At 40.2% G+C, this 19,143-nt stretch overlaps 1 protein-coding gene across 1 annotated transcript; it reads left to right on the top strand.

The window, feature by feature from the left end:
• The first annotated feature begins 805 nt into the window (after nucleotides 1-805).
• Nucleotides 806-18,823, top strand: LOC120064858 (calpain-2 catalytic subunit-like). The gene is made up of 21 exons (XM_039015453.1): nucleotides 806-1,103; nucleotides 1,658-1,727; nucleotides 4,689-4,807; nucleotides 5,039-5,172; nucleotides 5,377-5,545; nucleotides 6,081-6,164; nucleotides 8,016-8,101; nucleotides 8,187-8,255; nucleotides 9,612-9,772; nucleotides 10,032-10,201; nucleotides 10,655-10,666; nucleotides 11,953-12,164; nucleotides 12,322-12,358; nucleotides 12,638-12,703; nucleotides 12,929-12,986; nucleotides 15,810-15,874; nucleotides 16,175-16,243; nucleotides 17,087-17,165; nucleotides 17,608-17,724; nucleotides 18,113-18,171; nucleotides 18,308-18,823. The coding sequence occupies exons 1-21, from the start codon at nucleotides 867-869 to the stop codon at nucleotides 18,329-18,331; spliced, it is 2,097 nt and encodes a 698-aa protein (XP_038871381.1). The 5' UTR covers nucleotides 806-866; the 3' UTR covers nucleotides 18,332-18,823.
• Nucleotides 18,824-19,143: the final 320 nt, after the last annotated feature.

Below are 19,143 nucleotides of genomic sequence, written 5' to 3'. Positions count from 1 at the left end.
ATAAGTGAACCCCAAATAAATGTAGTTCTCATCATATTTGCGCCTCTTTGATTTGGGGTTCACTTATATTGGGAGTAGTCCCTTTCCTCAGCCACAGTGTGTTACATGTGCAAAAGTATTATCTCACAACTCGATGAAACCTTCACTCTTGCACAGACATTTAGAAACAAAACATGCCAATTTGAAAAATTTGCCACAGGAGTGTTTTGAGTGAGAATTAAGACGACTTTCGAGTAGTAAGACGTGTATAAAAGCAACAGATACCATTAATAAGAAGGGGCTAGAAGCGTCTTATATGGTGAGCTACCGAGTGGCTAGGACAGGCAAGTCCCATACTATTGTGGAGGACTTACGGCTACATATGGACTGTTAGTGGAATTCCCGCGAGAGAGTAACGGTTAATGTGATTGGATGTTGATTATTTGACTATGCTACCTGTATTTGACATTGTGTTGTAATTTCGCTGAACACTAGATGGTTAGATGTCAGTGAAACAAGTTTGAAAATGTGGAGAACGTGTGAATACCTGGCCTAGACTATTATTAGTTGACTTTGTTAATGGAAAGGCTAGTAGTGTTGGCTACACTACAGAGAACGTTCAATTAATGTCAAATGCCCAATGAAAATTTGAGATTTCTGATTTCTAAAATATGTGTTGTTAATGTGCAATTAAAGATGTGAAAATTGTATGGAGATGTTCAATTGAGCTCTTTCTTTTTCAAGTAAGAGATGTTACGAAAACACGCATTAACTTGCGTCTGACAAGCCACGCCTGTAAAAGTTTTGGGCGGAGAGTCACAGCAAAACTTTCCATTATCATCTGTACATTTTTGGTGATAACGACGTTGTACAGCATCTCACTGATAATGTCTGGAATGGCGTCTAACCTAGCTAAAAAGCGGGCATTGGCTGCAGGGTTTGGCACCAATGCCAATGCGGTGAAATATCTCAATCAGGATTTTGAAGCGCTTAGGGCGCAATGTTTAAGTCGAGGAGGGCTATTCTCGGATCCAACTTTTCCAGCCGCACCCGAATCTTTGGGCTTTAATGAACTCGGACCAGGCTCGTACAAAACTAGAGCAGTGCAATGGAAAAGGCCAGGAGTAAGTCTATTTTTCCACCCATTAACGTTATATGTTTAAGTTTATTTAGAAAGTTTTATTTGAAACATTATAATATATATGTACTTCCAATTTCCCATCATATTTGCTCCGTTCATATTGTTGCCCCGTGCGTTTTAAACTACCCCGTGAATCATTTGGCCTATAGCCTACTCTGTGATTATTTTCTAAAATATTAAGTAGAGGGGCTTTGAATCAAGCTCAACTCAACTGCGTCAATAGTCTACTCATGCTGTAGAGACAAGATTTGTCCACGGGAGGCCAGGATAAAACCAAGCTAAGCATTGATTTATGCAGTTTAATGATTCTCGAGAATGCTTGTAAAGAATTTGGAATTTGCGACAGCTTGACAATATTGCATATACTATGTAGATTGTGAATTTCTTAATACATAATTTCACATTGTTACTTGATTTATCAATTTTTCCTTTGCTTTTATATGAGATATCCAAAGCATAGAAAATGCTCTTGGCTTTGTTGTTTGTTTTTCTGCTCTTGTGGTTAATGCATGGTGAAATGTGACATAATATCCTCAGGAGTTGTGCTCAAGTCCAGAGTTCATTGTTGGAGGAGCCACCAGAACAGATATCTGTCAAGGAGCTCTAGGTAAGTTATGTCACACTCTTATAGGCTCCACTGCAAAGCAATTTTTATTCGAAAAACTGCCTTTGGAAAAGCCCCCATTGCATCAAAACGCCAGTTAAACTAGTACAGCCCCTACACTCATGGCTTAAAACATTTACATTCTTCATGCACTGCATAAGAGCTCTATGGCCTTCCTCAGCACTGTTTATTGTAGAGTCCAGTCTTCTGCAAAATAAATAATACAAACCACCTGAAACATATAACTGTGCCTTTTCTAGTACATATTCAGGAAGGGCAATCATCTAAAAGGGATAATGACGTTTTTGGTCTTGTAAAAATGCAGCTGAAATTTGATATCACCCTCATACCACAGAAAGGGGTTTGGCCATTGTTTGTCACTGGTTTAATCAACGGCATATATGCTTTTAAGGAGACTGTGCCCAAGTGGGAAGTGAAGACCACACACACACACACACACACACACACACACACACACACACACACACACACACACACACACACACACACACACACACACACACACACACACACACGTGGGCACACGCGCCTTTCCCTGTTGTAACTAGTTTGCAGAATGGGAGAATATAATTTTTTGTTCTTCATAGGCTGACTCACCACTTGTGTGCGTGCTTCTGTAAAACCACACCAGAATTCTAGTTTCTCTTTTTTTCAAAGCTACAACTGTGAAAACATGCATGCCAGCTAAGCTTTATTTTGTAGCAGCCAGGACACTCGTAGGCTGCAGAAGTTTGAATAGTCTTTAATTCATTCAGAGGCACTACCATTTGTGTGCCAGTTTTTTGTAAACTGACAGCTTCAATGCCAATTTATATGCTTCATTTTAGCTTGATGTGTTCTGAGCATGTATAACAGGCTGTAAGTTTAGCTGTTTCAACTTAGTTACCCTGCTGATAGGAAATATTAAGTTAAATTAACTTCTATATTAAAAATGTTTTCAATCGCATACAAGTATTTCTTTGTAACAATGTTGATTTTCAAAACAGTGTACACTAGTTACCTTTTTAAAACAGAAAAATACATGAATCAATTGCAAATAAAATCATCAAAAGAACATGACTGCCTGCAAAAAGGATTAACACAACAATACTACTGTAACGTTCGTTGTTGGGAGAAAGAGAGGAGGACCAAGGTGCAGCGTGGTAAGTATTCATTATCTCTTTTAATGAAAACGAATACTCGAACAAAAACAAGAAAACACGAGAACGAAACAGTCCTGAACGGTGAAAATACAAAACACAGAACAGAAAATAATCACCCACGAAACACAGGTGGAAAAAGGCTACCTAAGTATGATTCTCAATCAGAGACAACTAACGACACCTGCCTCTGATTGAGAACCATACCAGGCCAAACGCAAAACACAACATAGAAAAACGAACATAGACAACCCACCCAACTCACGCCCTGACCATACTAAAACAAAGACATAACAAAAGAACTAAGGTCAGAACGTGACAACTACATACCTCTTAGGTCAAGCTGACAAAACAGAAAGTTAGTCTGTCTTAAAAAAAATCTCATTACATCCATATATTTTCTTTGCAGTCAATTAATGATCAAAATTGGAAATTCAACTATCAAGGTGCAATATAATGGGCAATCACCGTCCTTTTATGCATTTTTCACCAAATAAATTCATACACATCAAGTTAAATATTGTTTCTAATCAAAAAGAAAATGGAAAATAGCACATTGTGCAGGATTTATTCATCGGTATAATCAGAAACCAATTCCATGTATTTAATAAGTAGGCTGGTCTACTTATACCTTTGTAGCCTTTCCATCACCAAGCAGACAATCCCCAATAGAAATAACGAAATATAAATACAGTGGAGAAAAACAACTTATATGATGAATGCATAAGCCTCAACACACACCAAAGCAAAGCGCTGTAATGGAAGGTCACAATGTTGGCGATGACGACTTAGGACTAACCCAAAGTTACTTAGAAATAACCCAACCTTATTCTCTGCACCTCTGCATGTCCGCAATGTTGTAAAAATATAGAACTGATGGTGACTTAGAATTTTGTGCACTATTATTTACTGATGATGGCTGGAAACAGTGAACACATTCAGACTTATTTCTCTTCTGATGAAAATGTGTTATGATTCGGAGAACAAAACACTTAACAGTGAACTTGACACCTAGTGCCATAACACGTTATATGTCATAACAGCTGACATAGCGTGTCATCTGTCGTAATATGGCCATAACAATGTCATGACACATATATTTAGACCTGTTGTGACATATATTGCATTATTTTATGGCTGGTTATGACACCTACATAAGAGTGTCAAAACCCACATCACACGGCAAAACATTAAATTACATCATAGCCTATTTGTCAACAGTATTTTTATGTTGTATAACATTTTCTGAAATTGACCATATTGAATTATCATTGTATTGCGCACACACTGATGTCAGACATGTACCTACCCCAATTCTCTGTTGCTGATGACTGGGATGAATGCAGGAGCATATTTCAGGAGCAGGACAAGACACCCTCTTTTTGACTGATGATTGACATAAGGGCATGTATGTAATAGGCCTATCTGGCTTATATGATTCTGATGGTCATAATGCTTCTTGACAGTGTCAAAGTGTATTTTCTTAATCCAAGTAAAGTGACACAGGATGGTCATAGTGCTTCTTGACAGTGTTATAAAGTTTAAAAACACGACTTTAAATAATTCGTTACAACAACAACACAGGATTTAAGAAACACATTTTCAATCGAGAGGAGGTTAGCTACAGACATATCCTTCCAGTGTGTTGCCACATGTCACAATGCACTCTTGTTTGCATTGGGCAATAGTTTGGTGCACACACTGCTTGTGGTTAACATCATAATGCAAATATTCCCCAAAAGTACACAAACGCAAATAAACCCAAATATACAAACTTAGATTCTGTTCTTTATTTTTTATTTAGGTGACTGTTGGCTTTTGGCTGCCATTGCCTCTTTGACGCTCAATGAAGATGTCATGGCTAGAGTGGTCCCCGTTGGACAGAGCTTTGGGGAAAGTTACGCTGGCATTTTTCACTTTCAGGTAAAATAAAAGTAAAAAAAGCTAAATAATGTTAGGCTTTTGTTTGTAATCTATGTGTACTCTGTGTACTCACCCAAAATACAAATAGGTAACTATGTGTACCTTTAATGTAATCAAAATATGCTACACGTTTTTAACCATTTAAATTCATAGGTTGAAAATACACAAGGTCTAAACTGACGAATTATGGTACAAAATTGTATTGATTCATTTCTGTCCCCCATTACACAGTTTTGGCAGTTTGGGGAGTGGGTGGACGTTGTCATTGATGACAGGCTGCCCACAAAAGATGGAGAGCTGCTGTTTGTTCACTCAGCTGAGGGCTCAGAGTTTTGGAGTGCACTGCTGGAGAAGGCCTACGCCAAGTGAGTCAATATACTTGCGCTGACTTAATGATTAACTGCCGGTGTAGCAGTCAAAAATCTATGCTGACAGAATGCAAATATTGCATGGCAAATGCTAAGAATACAATACTTTCTTTAGGCATTGTAGGGAAAACCATTGTGTGACCTATTTTAAACATGTGTGATTTAGTCTTTTTAATTTCAGTCTTTCTACCTCGCCCACAGGGTGAATGGCTGCTACGAGGCCCTGTCTGGGGGCTCCACCACTGAGGGCTTTGAGGACTTCACTGGGGGCATTGCAGAGAACTACGACCTGAGGAAACCACCTCCGAACATGTTCCAGATTATTAAGAAGGCAATCGAGTCAGGGGCTCTGCTTGGCTGCTCCATTGACGTAAGGCTCTCTTTTCTGTCCTTTTCACGCTGTTTATTTTAACAGCACAATTGTCACCATAGACCGTTAAAATATATATATATATATTTTAAATATCGTTAAGATCTATGTTTCAAGTTATCCTGTTGGATAGTGTGTTGGGTATATAGGTTTTCTTTGCACAGTGTGTGCGTTTAGAAATGGAAAATCAATGTGTGAAGTACATTACGAGAGGTAGAGTAGAAAGGGGTAAATGTGTAACATAAACAGATCAATCAATAAATCAAATTATGCAGTTCTTTTTTAAACACATTTGTTACAAAGTGCTTAATAATAGTAACCTAGACCTAAGCCAAAAGTCCTAGCAGGCTTGTCAGTGGCAAGGAAAAAGTCTCTTGGTAGGAAGTAACCTGGTCAAGTTGAAGTTCAAAATATACTGTATACAGTATGAACATCTAGGTCTTGTGTAACCATTCAGTTCATAGTTCATTCCAAGTTCTTTTCTCACACCCCTACAATTCTTTGGTCTAATCCTAGTTTTCCTGTGTTGGTGCAGATAACCAGTGCCGCTGATTCTGAGGCAGTCACACGACAGAAGCTGGTGAAAGGGCATGCCTACTCCCTAACAGGGGCTGTTGAGGTGAGACCCAAAATGAAAGTAGATGATGTACAGTTGAAGTCGGAAGTTTACATACACCTTAGCCAAATGCATTTAAACTCCGTTTTTCACAATTCCTGACATTTAATCCTAGTAAAAATTCCCTGTCTTAGGTCAGTTAGGATCACCACTTTATTTTAAGAATGTGAAATGTCAGAATAATAGTAGAGAGAATGATCTATTTCAGGTTTTCTTTCTTTCATCACATTTCCAGTGGGTCAGAAGTTTACATAAACTCAGTTAGTATTTGGCAGCATTGCCTTTAAATTGTTTAACTTGGGTCAAACGTTTCAGGTAGCCTTCCACAAGCTTCCCACAATAAGTTGGGTGAATTTTGGCCCATTCCTCCTGACAGAGCTGGTGTAACTGAGTCAGGTTTGTAGGCCTCCTTGCTCGCACACGCTTTTTCAGTTCTGCCCACAAATTTTCTATTGGATTGAGGTCAGGGCTTTGTGATGGCCACTCCAATACCTTGACTTTGTTGTCCTTAAGCCATTTTGCCACAACTTTAGAAGTGTGTTTGGCGTCATTGTCCATTTGGAAGACCCATTTGCGACCAAGCTTTAACTTCCTGACTGATGTCTTGAGATGTTGCTTCAATATATCCACATACTTGTCCTCCCTCGTGATGCCATCTATTTTGTGAAGGGCACCAGTCCCTCCTGCACTAAAGCGCCCCCACAACATGATGCTGCCACCCCCGTGCTTCACGTTTGGGATGGTGTTCTTCGGCTTGCAAGCCTCCCCCTTTTTCCTCCAAACATAACGATGGTCATTATGGCCAAACAGTTCTATCAGACCAGAGGACATTTCTCCAAAAGTACGATCTTTATCCCCATGTGCAGTTGCAAACCGTAGTCTGGCTTTTTTATGGCGGTTGTGGAGCAGTGGCTTCTTCCTTGCTGAGCGGCCTATCAGGTTATGTTGATATTGGACTCGTTTTACTGTGGATATAGATACTTTTGTACCTGTTTCCTCCAGCATCTTCACAAGGTCCTTTGCTGTTCTTCTGGGATTGATTTGCACTTTTCGCACCAAAGTACGTTAACCTCTAGGAGACAGAACGCGTCTCCTTCCTGAGCGTTATGACGGCTGCGTGGTCCCATGGTGTTTATACTTGCGTACTATTGTTTGTACAGATGAACGTGGTTACTTCAGGCGTTTGGAAATTGCTCCCAAGGATGAACCAGACTTGTGGAGGTCTACAATTTTTTCTGAGGTCTTTCTTGGCTGATTTCTTTTGATTTTCCCATGATATCAAGCAAAGAGGCACTGAGTTTGAAGGTAGGCCTTGAAATACATCAACAGGTACACCTCCAATTGACTGAAATGATGTCAATTAGCCTATCAGAAGCCTCTAAACCCATGACATAATTTTCTGGAATTTCCTAAGCTGTTTAAAGGCACAGTCAGATAGTGTACGTTAACTTCTAACCCACTGGAATTGTGATACAGTGAATTATAAGTGAAATAATCTGTCTGTAAACAATTGTTGGAAAAATTACTTGTGTCATGCACAAAGTAGATGTTCTAACCGACAAGAAATTTGTGGAGTGGTTGAAAAACGAGTTTTAATAACTCCAACCTAAGTGTACGTAAATTTCCGACTTCAACTGTAGGTGTGTGGAATTTTTTACATTTTGGTCAAAAAAATTAAGATAAATTATTACATTCTTCTAACTATAAACATTCTCGTTATGGCATAAGGGAAACTTAATGTAAAGTGTCACCCAAATGATAATGACTATGAAGACGCAATCATTCCACCACCCACATGATCCCAATTGAGGGTCCATGAGGGTACTTATGTGTAAGTTGTGCATGTGTTTTTAGGTGACCTATCGTGGCCGTAAGGAGAAGCTGATCAGGATACGTAACCCTTGGGGTCAAGTGGAATGGACAGGGGCTTGGAGTGACAGGTGTGCCTTTATCAGAACAATAGCTCAGAGAAATGAAGGTGCCTTGTACCTTGTATGACCTTTCACTGCTTTGCCCTCTTTCCAGCTCCTCAGAGTGGAACTCCGTTGATGATTCGGAGCGCCAGAACGTCAAAGCTGATGATGGAGAATTCTGGTACAACAATATTAGTTATTTAGAGTTGATAACCTTGTGTCTAATACTAAGAAGTATGGGTAATACATTGAGCTACATATCTTATGCCAAGTTACAAACTTTTCAATAATGTGTGTTATGAGGTGATTAATACTAGTTTAGATAACCGCGTCCTTTTAATGCTTATTGTTGAAGACTTTCCAAATAAATCAAGCGGCCAAATTATATTGAAGTTTATGATAAGTTTTGCACATAATGGTTTTGCATTACGAAAATGTCACCCTTATGTCATGGGCAGGATGTGAACCCTGGTCTCTCACAGGAGAAACCAACGATATTTCCTGTTGGGCCCAGGTTGATATTGATTTTGAAGTCACTCGCATGCGGGGATACCCCATTACGAGACTATGAGCCTGACTAGGGTCCGCTACACTTAGGCCAACATTTCTAGATGTAGCCAAAGCCTTGAACCCTGTTGGTTAAAATGTTCTACTTGTAGTCAAAGCATTAATAAACTTGTTAGGCTAAAATTGCTAGCTGTAGCCTTAAGACATGTTATGTTATATGCATTCGCTTAACAGTAACTATTGTGCCAGACAGTGGTGGAAAAAGTACCCAATTGTCATACTTGAGTAAAAGTAAAGATACCTTGATAGAAAATTAATCAAGTTAAAGTGAGTCACCCAGTAAAATACTACTTGAGTAAAAGTCTAAAAGTATTTTCGTTTAAAGATACTTAGCCAGGGCACACTCCATCACTCAGACATCATTTACAAACTAAGCATGTGTGTTTAGTGAGTCTACCAGATCAGAGGCAGTAGGGATGACCAGGGAATTTATCTTGGTAAGTGCTTGAATTTGACAATTTTCCTGTCCTGCTAAGCATTCAAAATGTAATGAGTACTTTTGGATGTCAGGGAAAATGTATGGAGTAAAAAGTACATAATTTTCTTCAGGAATGTAGTGAAGTAAAAGTCAAAAATATAAGTAGTAAAGTACAGATACCCATAAAAACTACTTAAGTAGTACTTTAATGTATTTTTACTTAAATACTTTACACCACTGGTGCCAGAAGATGTTTTATGTTATGACCAATGAAAGGTGCATTCTGTAATTTCCAGTCAAAAGTGCTGCCCCTGTTTTTATTTCTAAACTGAAGGGTGGGTCGTAGCAAATGTATTTATTTTTTGTTAGTGTTTCTGTTTTGTTTTTTCTGTTTTATCTTTTAGTTAAGCTTCTTGCCCAAATGTATTCATAGTACCTCAAATGAAAATTAAATGAAAGTTACAAAATGTCTCGACCTTTAAAGTGGATCTGTCCCTTTTAATCTATCAACTGTATAAGCTAAGTATTCCACCCATTCTTGCCCATGTGCAGGATGTCATTTACAGAGTTCCTGCGGCATTACTCTCGCATAGAGATTTGCACTCTGACCCCAGATACGCTAACGGATGACTCTGTGAAGCACTGGAGTGTGTGTAACTATGATGGTAGCTGGAGGAAGGGTTCCACTGCTGGGGGGTGCAGGAACCATGCCTGTGAGTACAATTGCTAAAGTATTCAAAAGTGACCATATTCGTCTCTCTGTTTATAACCTAATTAAAACTTAATAATGGGAATGTTAGCTAATGCTAGCTGGGAATGTTCTTGGTTTGCTGGGTGTACTGTTACTTTGTCTTGTGCTTGTATTCAACCTCATTCAGCTTACACTCCTCAAACAAAATACTTTCCAAGTAAACTCAAACTATTTCATGCTTAAAAAAGATATATATTCCATTACCTCCCTCCCAACTCCAGACACCTTCTGGATGAACCCCCAATTTGTGATCAGGCTGGATGAAGAGGACGATGACCCTGATGATAACGAGGTGGGCTGCAGCTTCGTGGTGGGCCTGATCCAGAAGAACCGGCGCCGGCTGAGGAAAGTAGGCGAAGACATGCACACCATTGGCTTCGCCATCTATGAGGTGAGGAAGGTCTTTCTCAACCCCCTGCGGTGTGTCTTGAGGAAGGGGGGTAGGTTCTAGTGGGCAAAGCAGTTTCACAAAAAATTCCACATACTCCATACTCCTCGTACAAGTTGAACTAGATAGTCAAGGTGTTCAAATCACAATTAAAAGGCATCTGACATGCTCTGTTGGCATTGGCAAATGTATTTAAATGCTTTGTTTTGTTTTTGGCATTTAGATAATGTGATTTATATATTTGGATAACTGTTTATTTTGATGCTGCAACTTTTTAACTGACTGAAAATATCCGTTATTAATTCAGGATTTCATTGATACTAAGACTATATAAAGGGGTCATACACACTTGTCAGAAGTCTTAAAATGATTATAACTGCATCACAATAACAGATATTTGCAGAAAACAAATTTGTCGATATGAGGTGAAAATATAGTTTTTTTCTTTTGTTTTAGGTTCCATCACAGGTGAGGGATTAACCAAAGAGACCGTGCAGTGTGTAATGACCAATAGTCAACAAAGGTCTGCTACATATATTTACATATGTTACAGTACTCTCCTTTAATTGTATTCCGTACCAGGGGTTGGAACTGGTTCAGGGAATAGAACCAAAAACTGGAAAATATTTGTCAAAAATTGAGGAACAGAACCAGAACCGAGAATGAAAGTGATCTCTACTGTTCCGGAACAGAACTGTTATTTTAAAAATATGGGAACCGGTTAATAACGTTATTTTATGTTCCAGGCATTTTTTTCCAGTCTCACAAAAAAATTATGGAGAGAGATTCTTTATTTGAGAACAATGGATTTACTTTTTCAATGCTAGTTAAGGAAACTATAGTTATCATGTTTCCCATTGGATTTATTAACTACAAAAAGGTAAGACTTGTTTTATTTGAATTCTAGTGCCACTCTGCACACACTTCGGGGTGGCAGGTAGCCTAGTGGTTAGAGCGTTGGACTTGTAACCGAAAGGTTGCAAGATCGAATCCCTGAGCTGACAAGGTAACAATCTGTCGTTCTGCCCCTGAACAAGGCAGTTTAACCCACTGTTCCTAGGCTGTCATTGAAAATAATAATTTATTCTTAACTGACTTGCCTAGTTAAGTAAAGGTAAAAATAATAAGCTTGCTAGCTCTGGTTTAGCTCTTGGAAACTCTAGGTGGCATCATGTGTAATGTGATTGAACTGAGAATTATGATCAAGGGCAAGCTCTGGTAAAATGTTAGTTAAGCCAACTCTCTGAAGTACAAAGACATTCAAAGTTCCTTCATAGAAGCCGCTCCTCCGTAGGTATAATTTTGTAGGCCTAATGCATGTCATAACAACAAGATGCCCAGCCCTTCATGCCTAGCACTCTCCTCGCCCGCATCATTTCAGTCGCATGTCGCACCCTGCGTTAGTTACACCTGTCTGTCCAATGCATGCCCGCTCCATAGCGAGCTGCTCTATCATTGGTAAAATAATGTAATGTCGAGCTAAATGTAAAAAAAATATGCTTATTTCAGAGGTTTAAAAAGAAACAATATAAATTGCTTTTTGGTTGTAAACGGTTCAGAATTTTATTTTGCTGTTTGGAACAGTGTAACGGAACGAAAAAAATAATGGTTCTGTTCAGAATGAAACAATTAGAAAATAATTTTGGTTCCAACCCCTGTTCCGTACTTGAAATAACCTTTAGGAATGCCTTTTGTTTGTTTGCTTCGTAAAACACACCCTGCATCTTTCCCTGATTGGTTCGTTCTCCTGTCAGTTTCATGGTCAGAGGGAGGTTCACCTGGACAAGAATTATTTCCTGACACATGCTCAAAAGGCCCGGTCTGAGACCTTCGTCAACCTTCGGGAGGTTAGCACCCGCTTCAAAATGCCCCCCGGGGAGTACCTCATTGTGCCCTCCACCTTCGAGCCGCACCTAAATGGTGACTTCTGCATCCGTGTTTTCTCAGAGAAGCAGACTGAGACTCGGTAACGCTCTCACCTTTGTTCAGGTTTCATACATTTTCAGGGCCAAGTGATAAAATGACTCCTGCACACACAATGACCTCTGACATGTAATGTGTTGATAGTCTGGCTTGTTACTGCCTGATGTCAACTTTTTGTATTTTTATGTTGTGCTATTTAGACCATGTGACGATCCTGTCAAGGCAGACTTAGATGATGTGAGTAGTGCACAGACTGTTTTGGTTTCACTTTATTTTATGCTATTGTTTCCTCTAGTATTTACTAGGAAATTGGGTAGTAACAATGCTTAAGGTACTTTCTGATACTTACACAATTGATAACTAACCGAGCCTAATAGTCCTTGTTTAGAAGAATCCCAAAGCAACAAATATGTGATTATAACTCAGGTTTCTTGGTTTATTGTGAGTAATGCTCTCATATCTTTACATGCATAAACATTCTAATTATGTTCTAAAATCAACTATTTTATTTTTTAGGAGACTGTATCTGATGCTGAAGTCGACGCAGGATTTAGAGGATTGTTTACAAAGCTTGCAGGAGATGTACATTCATTTTTACACATCATTCTTTTGACACTTTTGTCAGTGCATTACAACATCCTAACCACCTCATCCACTTACAAAGGATGTTAAAGAGGGTGAACCTAAACATCATTAATCTGGAAAAGGATTCTCTTTGCGGTTCCTGGGAGTTCTGATTTCTCTAGTATTCAAAATTGTGTAAAAAAACACATTTTGTATTTTATATGTATTGTTTTATTTCTTCAGGACATGGAGATCTCTGCAACGGAGCTGAAAACCATCATGAATAAGATTGTCTCCAAACGTAAGTAAAAAATTTGTTTTGTGGATCTGAGGCAGATGCGAATCAAATCAAAGTTTATTTGTCACGTGCGCCGAATACAACAGGTGTAGACCTTACAGTGAAATGCTTACTTACTCTAACCAATAGTACGAAAAAAAAGGTGTGTGTGTAGGTAAGTAAAGAAAAAAAACAACAGTAAAAAGACATTTGAAAATAACAGTAGCAAAGCTATATACAGACACCGGTTAGTCAGGCTTATTGAGGTAGAATGTACATGTAGGTATGGTTAAAGTGACTATGCATATATGATGAACAGAGAGTAGCAGTAGCATAAAAAGAGGGGTTGGCGGGTGGTGGGACACAATGCAGATAGCCCGGTAAGCCAATGTGCGGGAGCACTGGTTGGTCGGGCCAATTGAGGTAGTATGTACATGAATGTATAGTTAAAGTGACTATGCATATTTGATAAACAGAGAGTAGAAGCAGCGTAAAAGAGGGATTGGGGGGGTGGGGCTCACAATGCAAATAGTCCGGGTAACCATTTGGTTACCTGTTCAGGAGTCTTATGGCTTGGGGGTAAAAACTGTTGAGAAGCCTTTTTGTCCTAGACTTGGCACTCCGGTTCTGCTTGCCATGCAGTAGTAGAGAGAACAGTCTATGACTGGGGTGGCTGGGGTCTTTGACAATTTTTAGGGCCTTCCTCTGACACCGCCTGTTGTAGAGGTCCTGGATGGCAGGCAGCTTTGCCCCAGTGATGTACTAGGCCGTACGCACTACCCCCTGAAGTGCCTTGCGGTCGGAGGCCGAGCAATTGCCGTACCAGGCAGTGATGCAACCGGTCAGGATGCTCTCGATGTTGCAGCTGTAGAACCTTTTGAGGATCTCAGGACCCATGCCACATCTTTTTAGTTTCCTGAGGGGAATAGGCTTTGTCGTGCCCTTTTCATGACTGTCTTGGTGTGTTTGGACCATTCTAGTTTGTTGTTGATGTGGACACCAAGGAACTTGAAGCTCTCAACCTGCTCGATGAGAATGGGGGCGTGCTCGGTGCTCCTTTTCCTGTAGTCCACAATCATCTCCTTAGTCTTGGTTACGTTGAGGGATAGGTTGTTATTCTGGGACCACCCGGCCAGGTCTCTGACCTCCTCCCTATAGGCTATCTCGTCTTTGCCGGTGATCAGGCCTACCACTGTTGTGTCATCTGCAAACTTAATGATGGTGTTGGAGTCATGCCTGGCCATGCAGTCGTGGGTGAACAGGGAGTACAGGAGGGGACTGAGCATATACCCCTGGGGAGCTCCAGTGTTGAGCATCAGCATGGCAGATGTGTTGCTACCTACCCTCACCACCTGGGGGCGGCCCGTCAGGAAGTCCCAGGATCCAGTTGCAGAGGGAGGTGTTTAGTCCCAGGTTCCTTAGCTTAGTGATGAGCTTTGAGGGTACTATGGTGTTCTCACATAGGTGTTCCTTTTGTCCAGGTGGGAAAGGGCAGTGTGGAGTGCAATGGAGATTGCAACATCTGTGGATCTGTTTGGGCGGTATGCAAATTGGAGTGGGTCTAGTGTTTCTGGGATAATGGTGTTGATGTGAGCCATTACCATCCTTTCAAAGCACTTCATGGCTACGGACGTGAGTGCTATGGGTCTGTAGTCATTTATGCAGGTTGCCTTTGTGTTCTTGGGCACAGGGACTATGGTGGTCTGCTTGAAACATGTTGGTATTACAGACTCAATCAGGGACATGTTGAAAATGTCAATGAAGACACTTGCCAGTTGGTCAGCACATGCCCGGAGCACACGTCCTGGTAATCCGTCTGGCCCCGCAGCCTTGTGTATGTTGACCTATTTAAAGGTCTTACTCACGACGGCTACGGAGAGCGTGATTACACAGTCATCCGGAACAGCTGATGCTCTCATGCATGCCTCAGTGTTGCTCGCCTCGAAGCGAGCATAGAAGTGATTTAGCTCGTCTGGTAGGCTCGTGTCACTGGGCAGCTCGCAGCTGGGCTTCCCTTTGTAGCCTGTAATTGTTTGCAAGCTCTGCCACATCCGACGAGCGTCGGAGCCGGTGTAGTATGATTCAATCTTAGCCCTGTATTCACGCTTTGCCTGTTTGATGGTTCGTCGCAGGGCATAGCAGATTTCTTGTAAGCTTCCGGGTTCGAGTCCCGCACCTTGAAAGCGGCAGCTCTACCCTTTAGCTCAGTGCAAATGTTGCCTGTAATCCAGGCAACAGTGTTGGATACGCAGTGTTGGATAACCCATTGTACAAGTGATTTCACCCGCCCTGAGATCTAGTCAACTGTTGCTCACTCCGGTTACACGGTTGACTTGAGTGACAAAGTGTTGTTGGGAACATTGGATCGTCCAAGGTTTGCTGTTCAGGGATAGTCTCTGTTACTCCTACTACTTAGAAAGTACACAGCCTCAGATGGACCTGAAGGCTATTCCAGAAAGATAAATAAAGCAAATGCAAGCTTTTATTATGTAGGTTACACTCATTGATGCCCTAGTACAAATGTATCAGTGCAACAAACAACTAGCAAATTCATCCACATCCACAGTGTCTGTCACTGTGTCACATGTTGGAATAGTGACATAATTCTTGGAAGAGGTAGGACATTTGATTTGATTGGTTGAGATCTTGTGAATGTAGCCACAAATTCAGGATAGAGTTGAGTTATCCTTTTTTTGTGGATGATTCGTTGCCATCGTTTCAGCTCTCTCTGGAGCAGAACATTCTATCTAGAGCAGCGTTGATTCAAGATCTGACAAATTTGCTGGCTAACTCATTAATCTCCCTTTTCTGGAATACCCCTCAATAGTCCTTTTTGTTGTTTTGCAGGAACTGACATCAAAACAGATGGCTTCAGTCTTGAAACCTGTAGAATCATGGTCAACCTCATGGATGTATCCTTTCTTTCCGTCAGTATTCCCAGACTAAATGTGGTTTCCATATGTTTGATGTGTTTGATACCATTCAATTTATTCACTTCCAGCCATTACAATGAGCCCATCCTCCTATAGCTCCTCCCACCAGCCTCCTCTGTTCTATACTATAGTATGTCAATCTCCTAACTTATATCACATTAAGTAAAGCAGTGCTTTCATCTGCTGGCCCGTGGTACGAATTTGCTTATGTTCCATGTTCAACCAATTATACGATATGGTGTGCTCGTACTGAAAGTTTGAATCTTAACTCTACAGTAGGACAGTGGGAATGGAAAATTGGGCCTTGGGGAATTCGCTACTCTGTGGAAGAAAGTGCAGAAATACCTGGTAAGATATGTGTCGAGAAGGGTTTTAATTTCTACCCCGAAGTGGGTGCCCTGATTGCAATTTTCTATTGGTAGTTCCCAGCAATTTCTACAACAGGTGTCACAGGTATGACATAACATGCTCAACCAAAAACAATGATGAGATGCATATCTGAGATTAGTCACACAAAGAAAAGAGGAGGGTCTTGACCTCTGTAATACTCTCATATTTATTACAAATAGATGGCCATCGTTTCGGCGGTAGGTAGCCGAGCGGTTAGAAAGGCGAGCCAGCAACTGTAGGGTTGCCAGTTCCGATCCCGGGTCTGACGGGAAAAATCTGTTGGGAAGTGAGTTGGCAACCAGAAGGTATCCTAGATGCCATTGTGTGCCCTTGAGCAAGGCACTTAAAAACAACAGCTACCTGGGCACCCCGTGTGGCAGCCCCCTCCCTGCATCTCGCCCTGTATGTGAATGTATTTGTGCTTTCGGAAGGGTTGGGTTAAAAGCAGAAGTCAAATGTTGGACATTGTGTTCAATTGACCAATAAAGTGATCTTAATCTAATCGACATAGTACAGATAAATATGTCGGAATAGATTTAACATAAGGGCTCATATTGTTTTACACAATAGAACATAAGACACTCAACATTTACAACAAAACTAAAAGATAAACAAACAAACAAAATACTCCTTAGAAATAATGCACAATGTATACAATCACACATTACATTTAAGTTGGAAATAGTGGATGTAGCATGCTATGTTTTCCCTGGCAGTAGTGCAGAAGACGTCAATGTTATTATGAGCATATTTAACCAAAAAATATTGAATTGTGTAATTATGTGCCGTTTGTTCCTACAGGGTATCTATAAAAAGAACGACATGGACAATTCAGGCACCATGAGTACTCCAGAGATGCGTATGGCCCTGAAAGAAGCAGGCGAGTCTCTTGGCATTTTATGATCCTGTGACTACTTTTTAATTGAGCCTATCTTTTTGGCTTCCATGGAGATTTCGCTGATCTGACAGATATGGGTTGGTGAAAGTGTTCACGGTTAAGTAGAAGTAGATAGGGGAAAGGACAAATATCAATGGTATTGTAATGAGGCACCCGATTTGGAAAAGGACTGGTGCTCGTAACCATAGAGTTCAAATTCCAGAAATTGAGTCGTTGAGCAAGGCCTAAGCTGATTGGTCTTAGAAGTGAATAATGTATGTGCATAACAGACTAAAAACCCATTGAAGCAGTTTGGAGTAAGGGGAATTGAGCTGAACTGAAGGTGTTTGCAACAGAAAGAAAGTCTTAGGTACACAGGCTGTCATTGCACTCAATGCTTCACTACTCAGTTTCTAACAAGGAAACTCTTCTTTTCCTTCCTCAGGCTTCACTTTGAACAATGGCATTTATCAGATCCTCGTGGCTCGCTACGCTGAGCTAGACATGACCATCGACTTTGATAACTTTGTGGCCTGCCTTATGCGTCTGGATATGATGTTCAGTGAGTATAGTTGGCTTTCTCAAAACCCCAATCCATAAGATTCCCTGTTGTTCAATAGTCATCATTTCAGTTAACGATATAGCCATTTATTCTTGAGGAATTTAACTGACAGTTGCTTTATGAACATCTGTCTTACCGTATCATAACCCAAAGCCTGTAGTTTCACTCCAAACAATGTAGTTTGTTCTCTTCCAAACTAATTGGCTGTTGGGCTGAAACACAAACTCCAGTTTGTGGTCATTTTATAACTAATGAAGAAACAGTGTTTAAAAACTTTGCAATTATATAAAATCTAGCAAATCTAACACCAGGCACTGAATTCATAGTTTGAGCAGTAACCTGTGTGTTTTTTACTGTAAATAATTGATAACTACTCTATTTTATACAGGAGTCTTTATGAAGATTGATGCTCATGACAGTGGCTTCATTGAGCTCGACTTCCATCAGGTCAGTGAATTAATTATTCGAAGAAACAATGATGGCTGCTCAGACTTGGATATGATGGATATGGTACTGCAGATAGCTTGGATTCACATCACAGGTAGGCCTAATGCAATATGATGGTCTGTTCTTTTTGTTACAGTGGCTAACATTTACGATGATCTAGAAGACCCCTGTTCATTCCGAAGAAAAATGTGCAGGTTAAAAAAACAAGTATTAAATTAATTATTTAATGGAATTTTTTAGATTTTTATGTCACATTTTTGCATGTATTTTATTCACTGCTGCATGGTATTACTATGGTAGATTTCATGTGAATGTCATTCTGTAAGAGGAACAAGGATATATTTGTTCGCACACCACTGTAATATGTTTACTTTTTGTATTAGAAAATATGCCTTGTAGAGATTGTGAAATTTATTTTTTATTTTGGCCTGTTTTATGGAAGGTCCACATGGAATTCCATGCAATGCTCAAATAAAGATTTATTATATTATAATAATGTTAACAGTCGGAAATGAATCCATCGGCTATATGTAGGCTTTTAGGTTATAAACCAACGGTCTACGACTGTCTATAGGCCTATACGGCGTATGATGCTCAGTTGCGCACCAACTATACACGGTTCTTGGACCTTCAATAAATACGATTGGGTGGATAAGATTGGCTTGGTTGATTCATTTATGCTGAGCCGCGGGGCACCGCACATAGGCACCACACGTCATCGGGCGAAATGGAGGCGCTCCTTTCTCAAAACTAAGAGTAATCTGCCTCGCTCGGTCATTTTGGCAACAAGACAGCATGGTGCATCGTCCAGAAACACATCTCATTTCCATAAAATAAATGTTAGAATTTTCTATCTAGTTTTCATTGGGAAAGCAGATAACGCGTTGTTAGCTAACGCAATTGCCTTTGCATGGGAAAACACAGAATCTTAGCTTCATTGCGTCACTTTTATTTTGAACTGCATCACATCCG

This window comes from Salvelinus namaycush, chromosome 2 (genome assembly GCF_016432855.1).
Source record: "Salvelinus namaycush isolate Seneca chromosome 2, SaNama_1.0, whole genome shotgun sequence".
Classification (NCBI taxonomy): Eukaryota; Metazoa; Chordata; class Actinopteri; order Salmoniformes; family Salmonidae; genus Salvelinus; species Salvelinus namaycush.
This window is presented reverse-complemented; position numbering and strand designations above follow the sequence as displayed.

Bases quoted from the DNA above. Each gene is read 5' to 3' on its own strand.
- LOC120064858 (XM_039015453.1), top strand. From the start codon at position 867: ATGTCTGGAATGGCGTCTAACCTAGCTAAAAAGCGGGCATTGGCTGCA. The intron at 12,359-12,637 runs GTGAGTAGTGCA...TTTATTTTTTAG, and splicing joins TCAAGGCAGACTTAGATGAT to GAGACTGTATCTGATGCTGA. The intron at 15,875-16,174 runs GTATCCTTTCTT...ACTCTACAGTAG, and splicing joins TCATGGTCAACCTCATGGAT to GACAGTGGGAATGGAAAATT.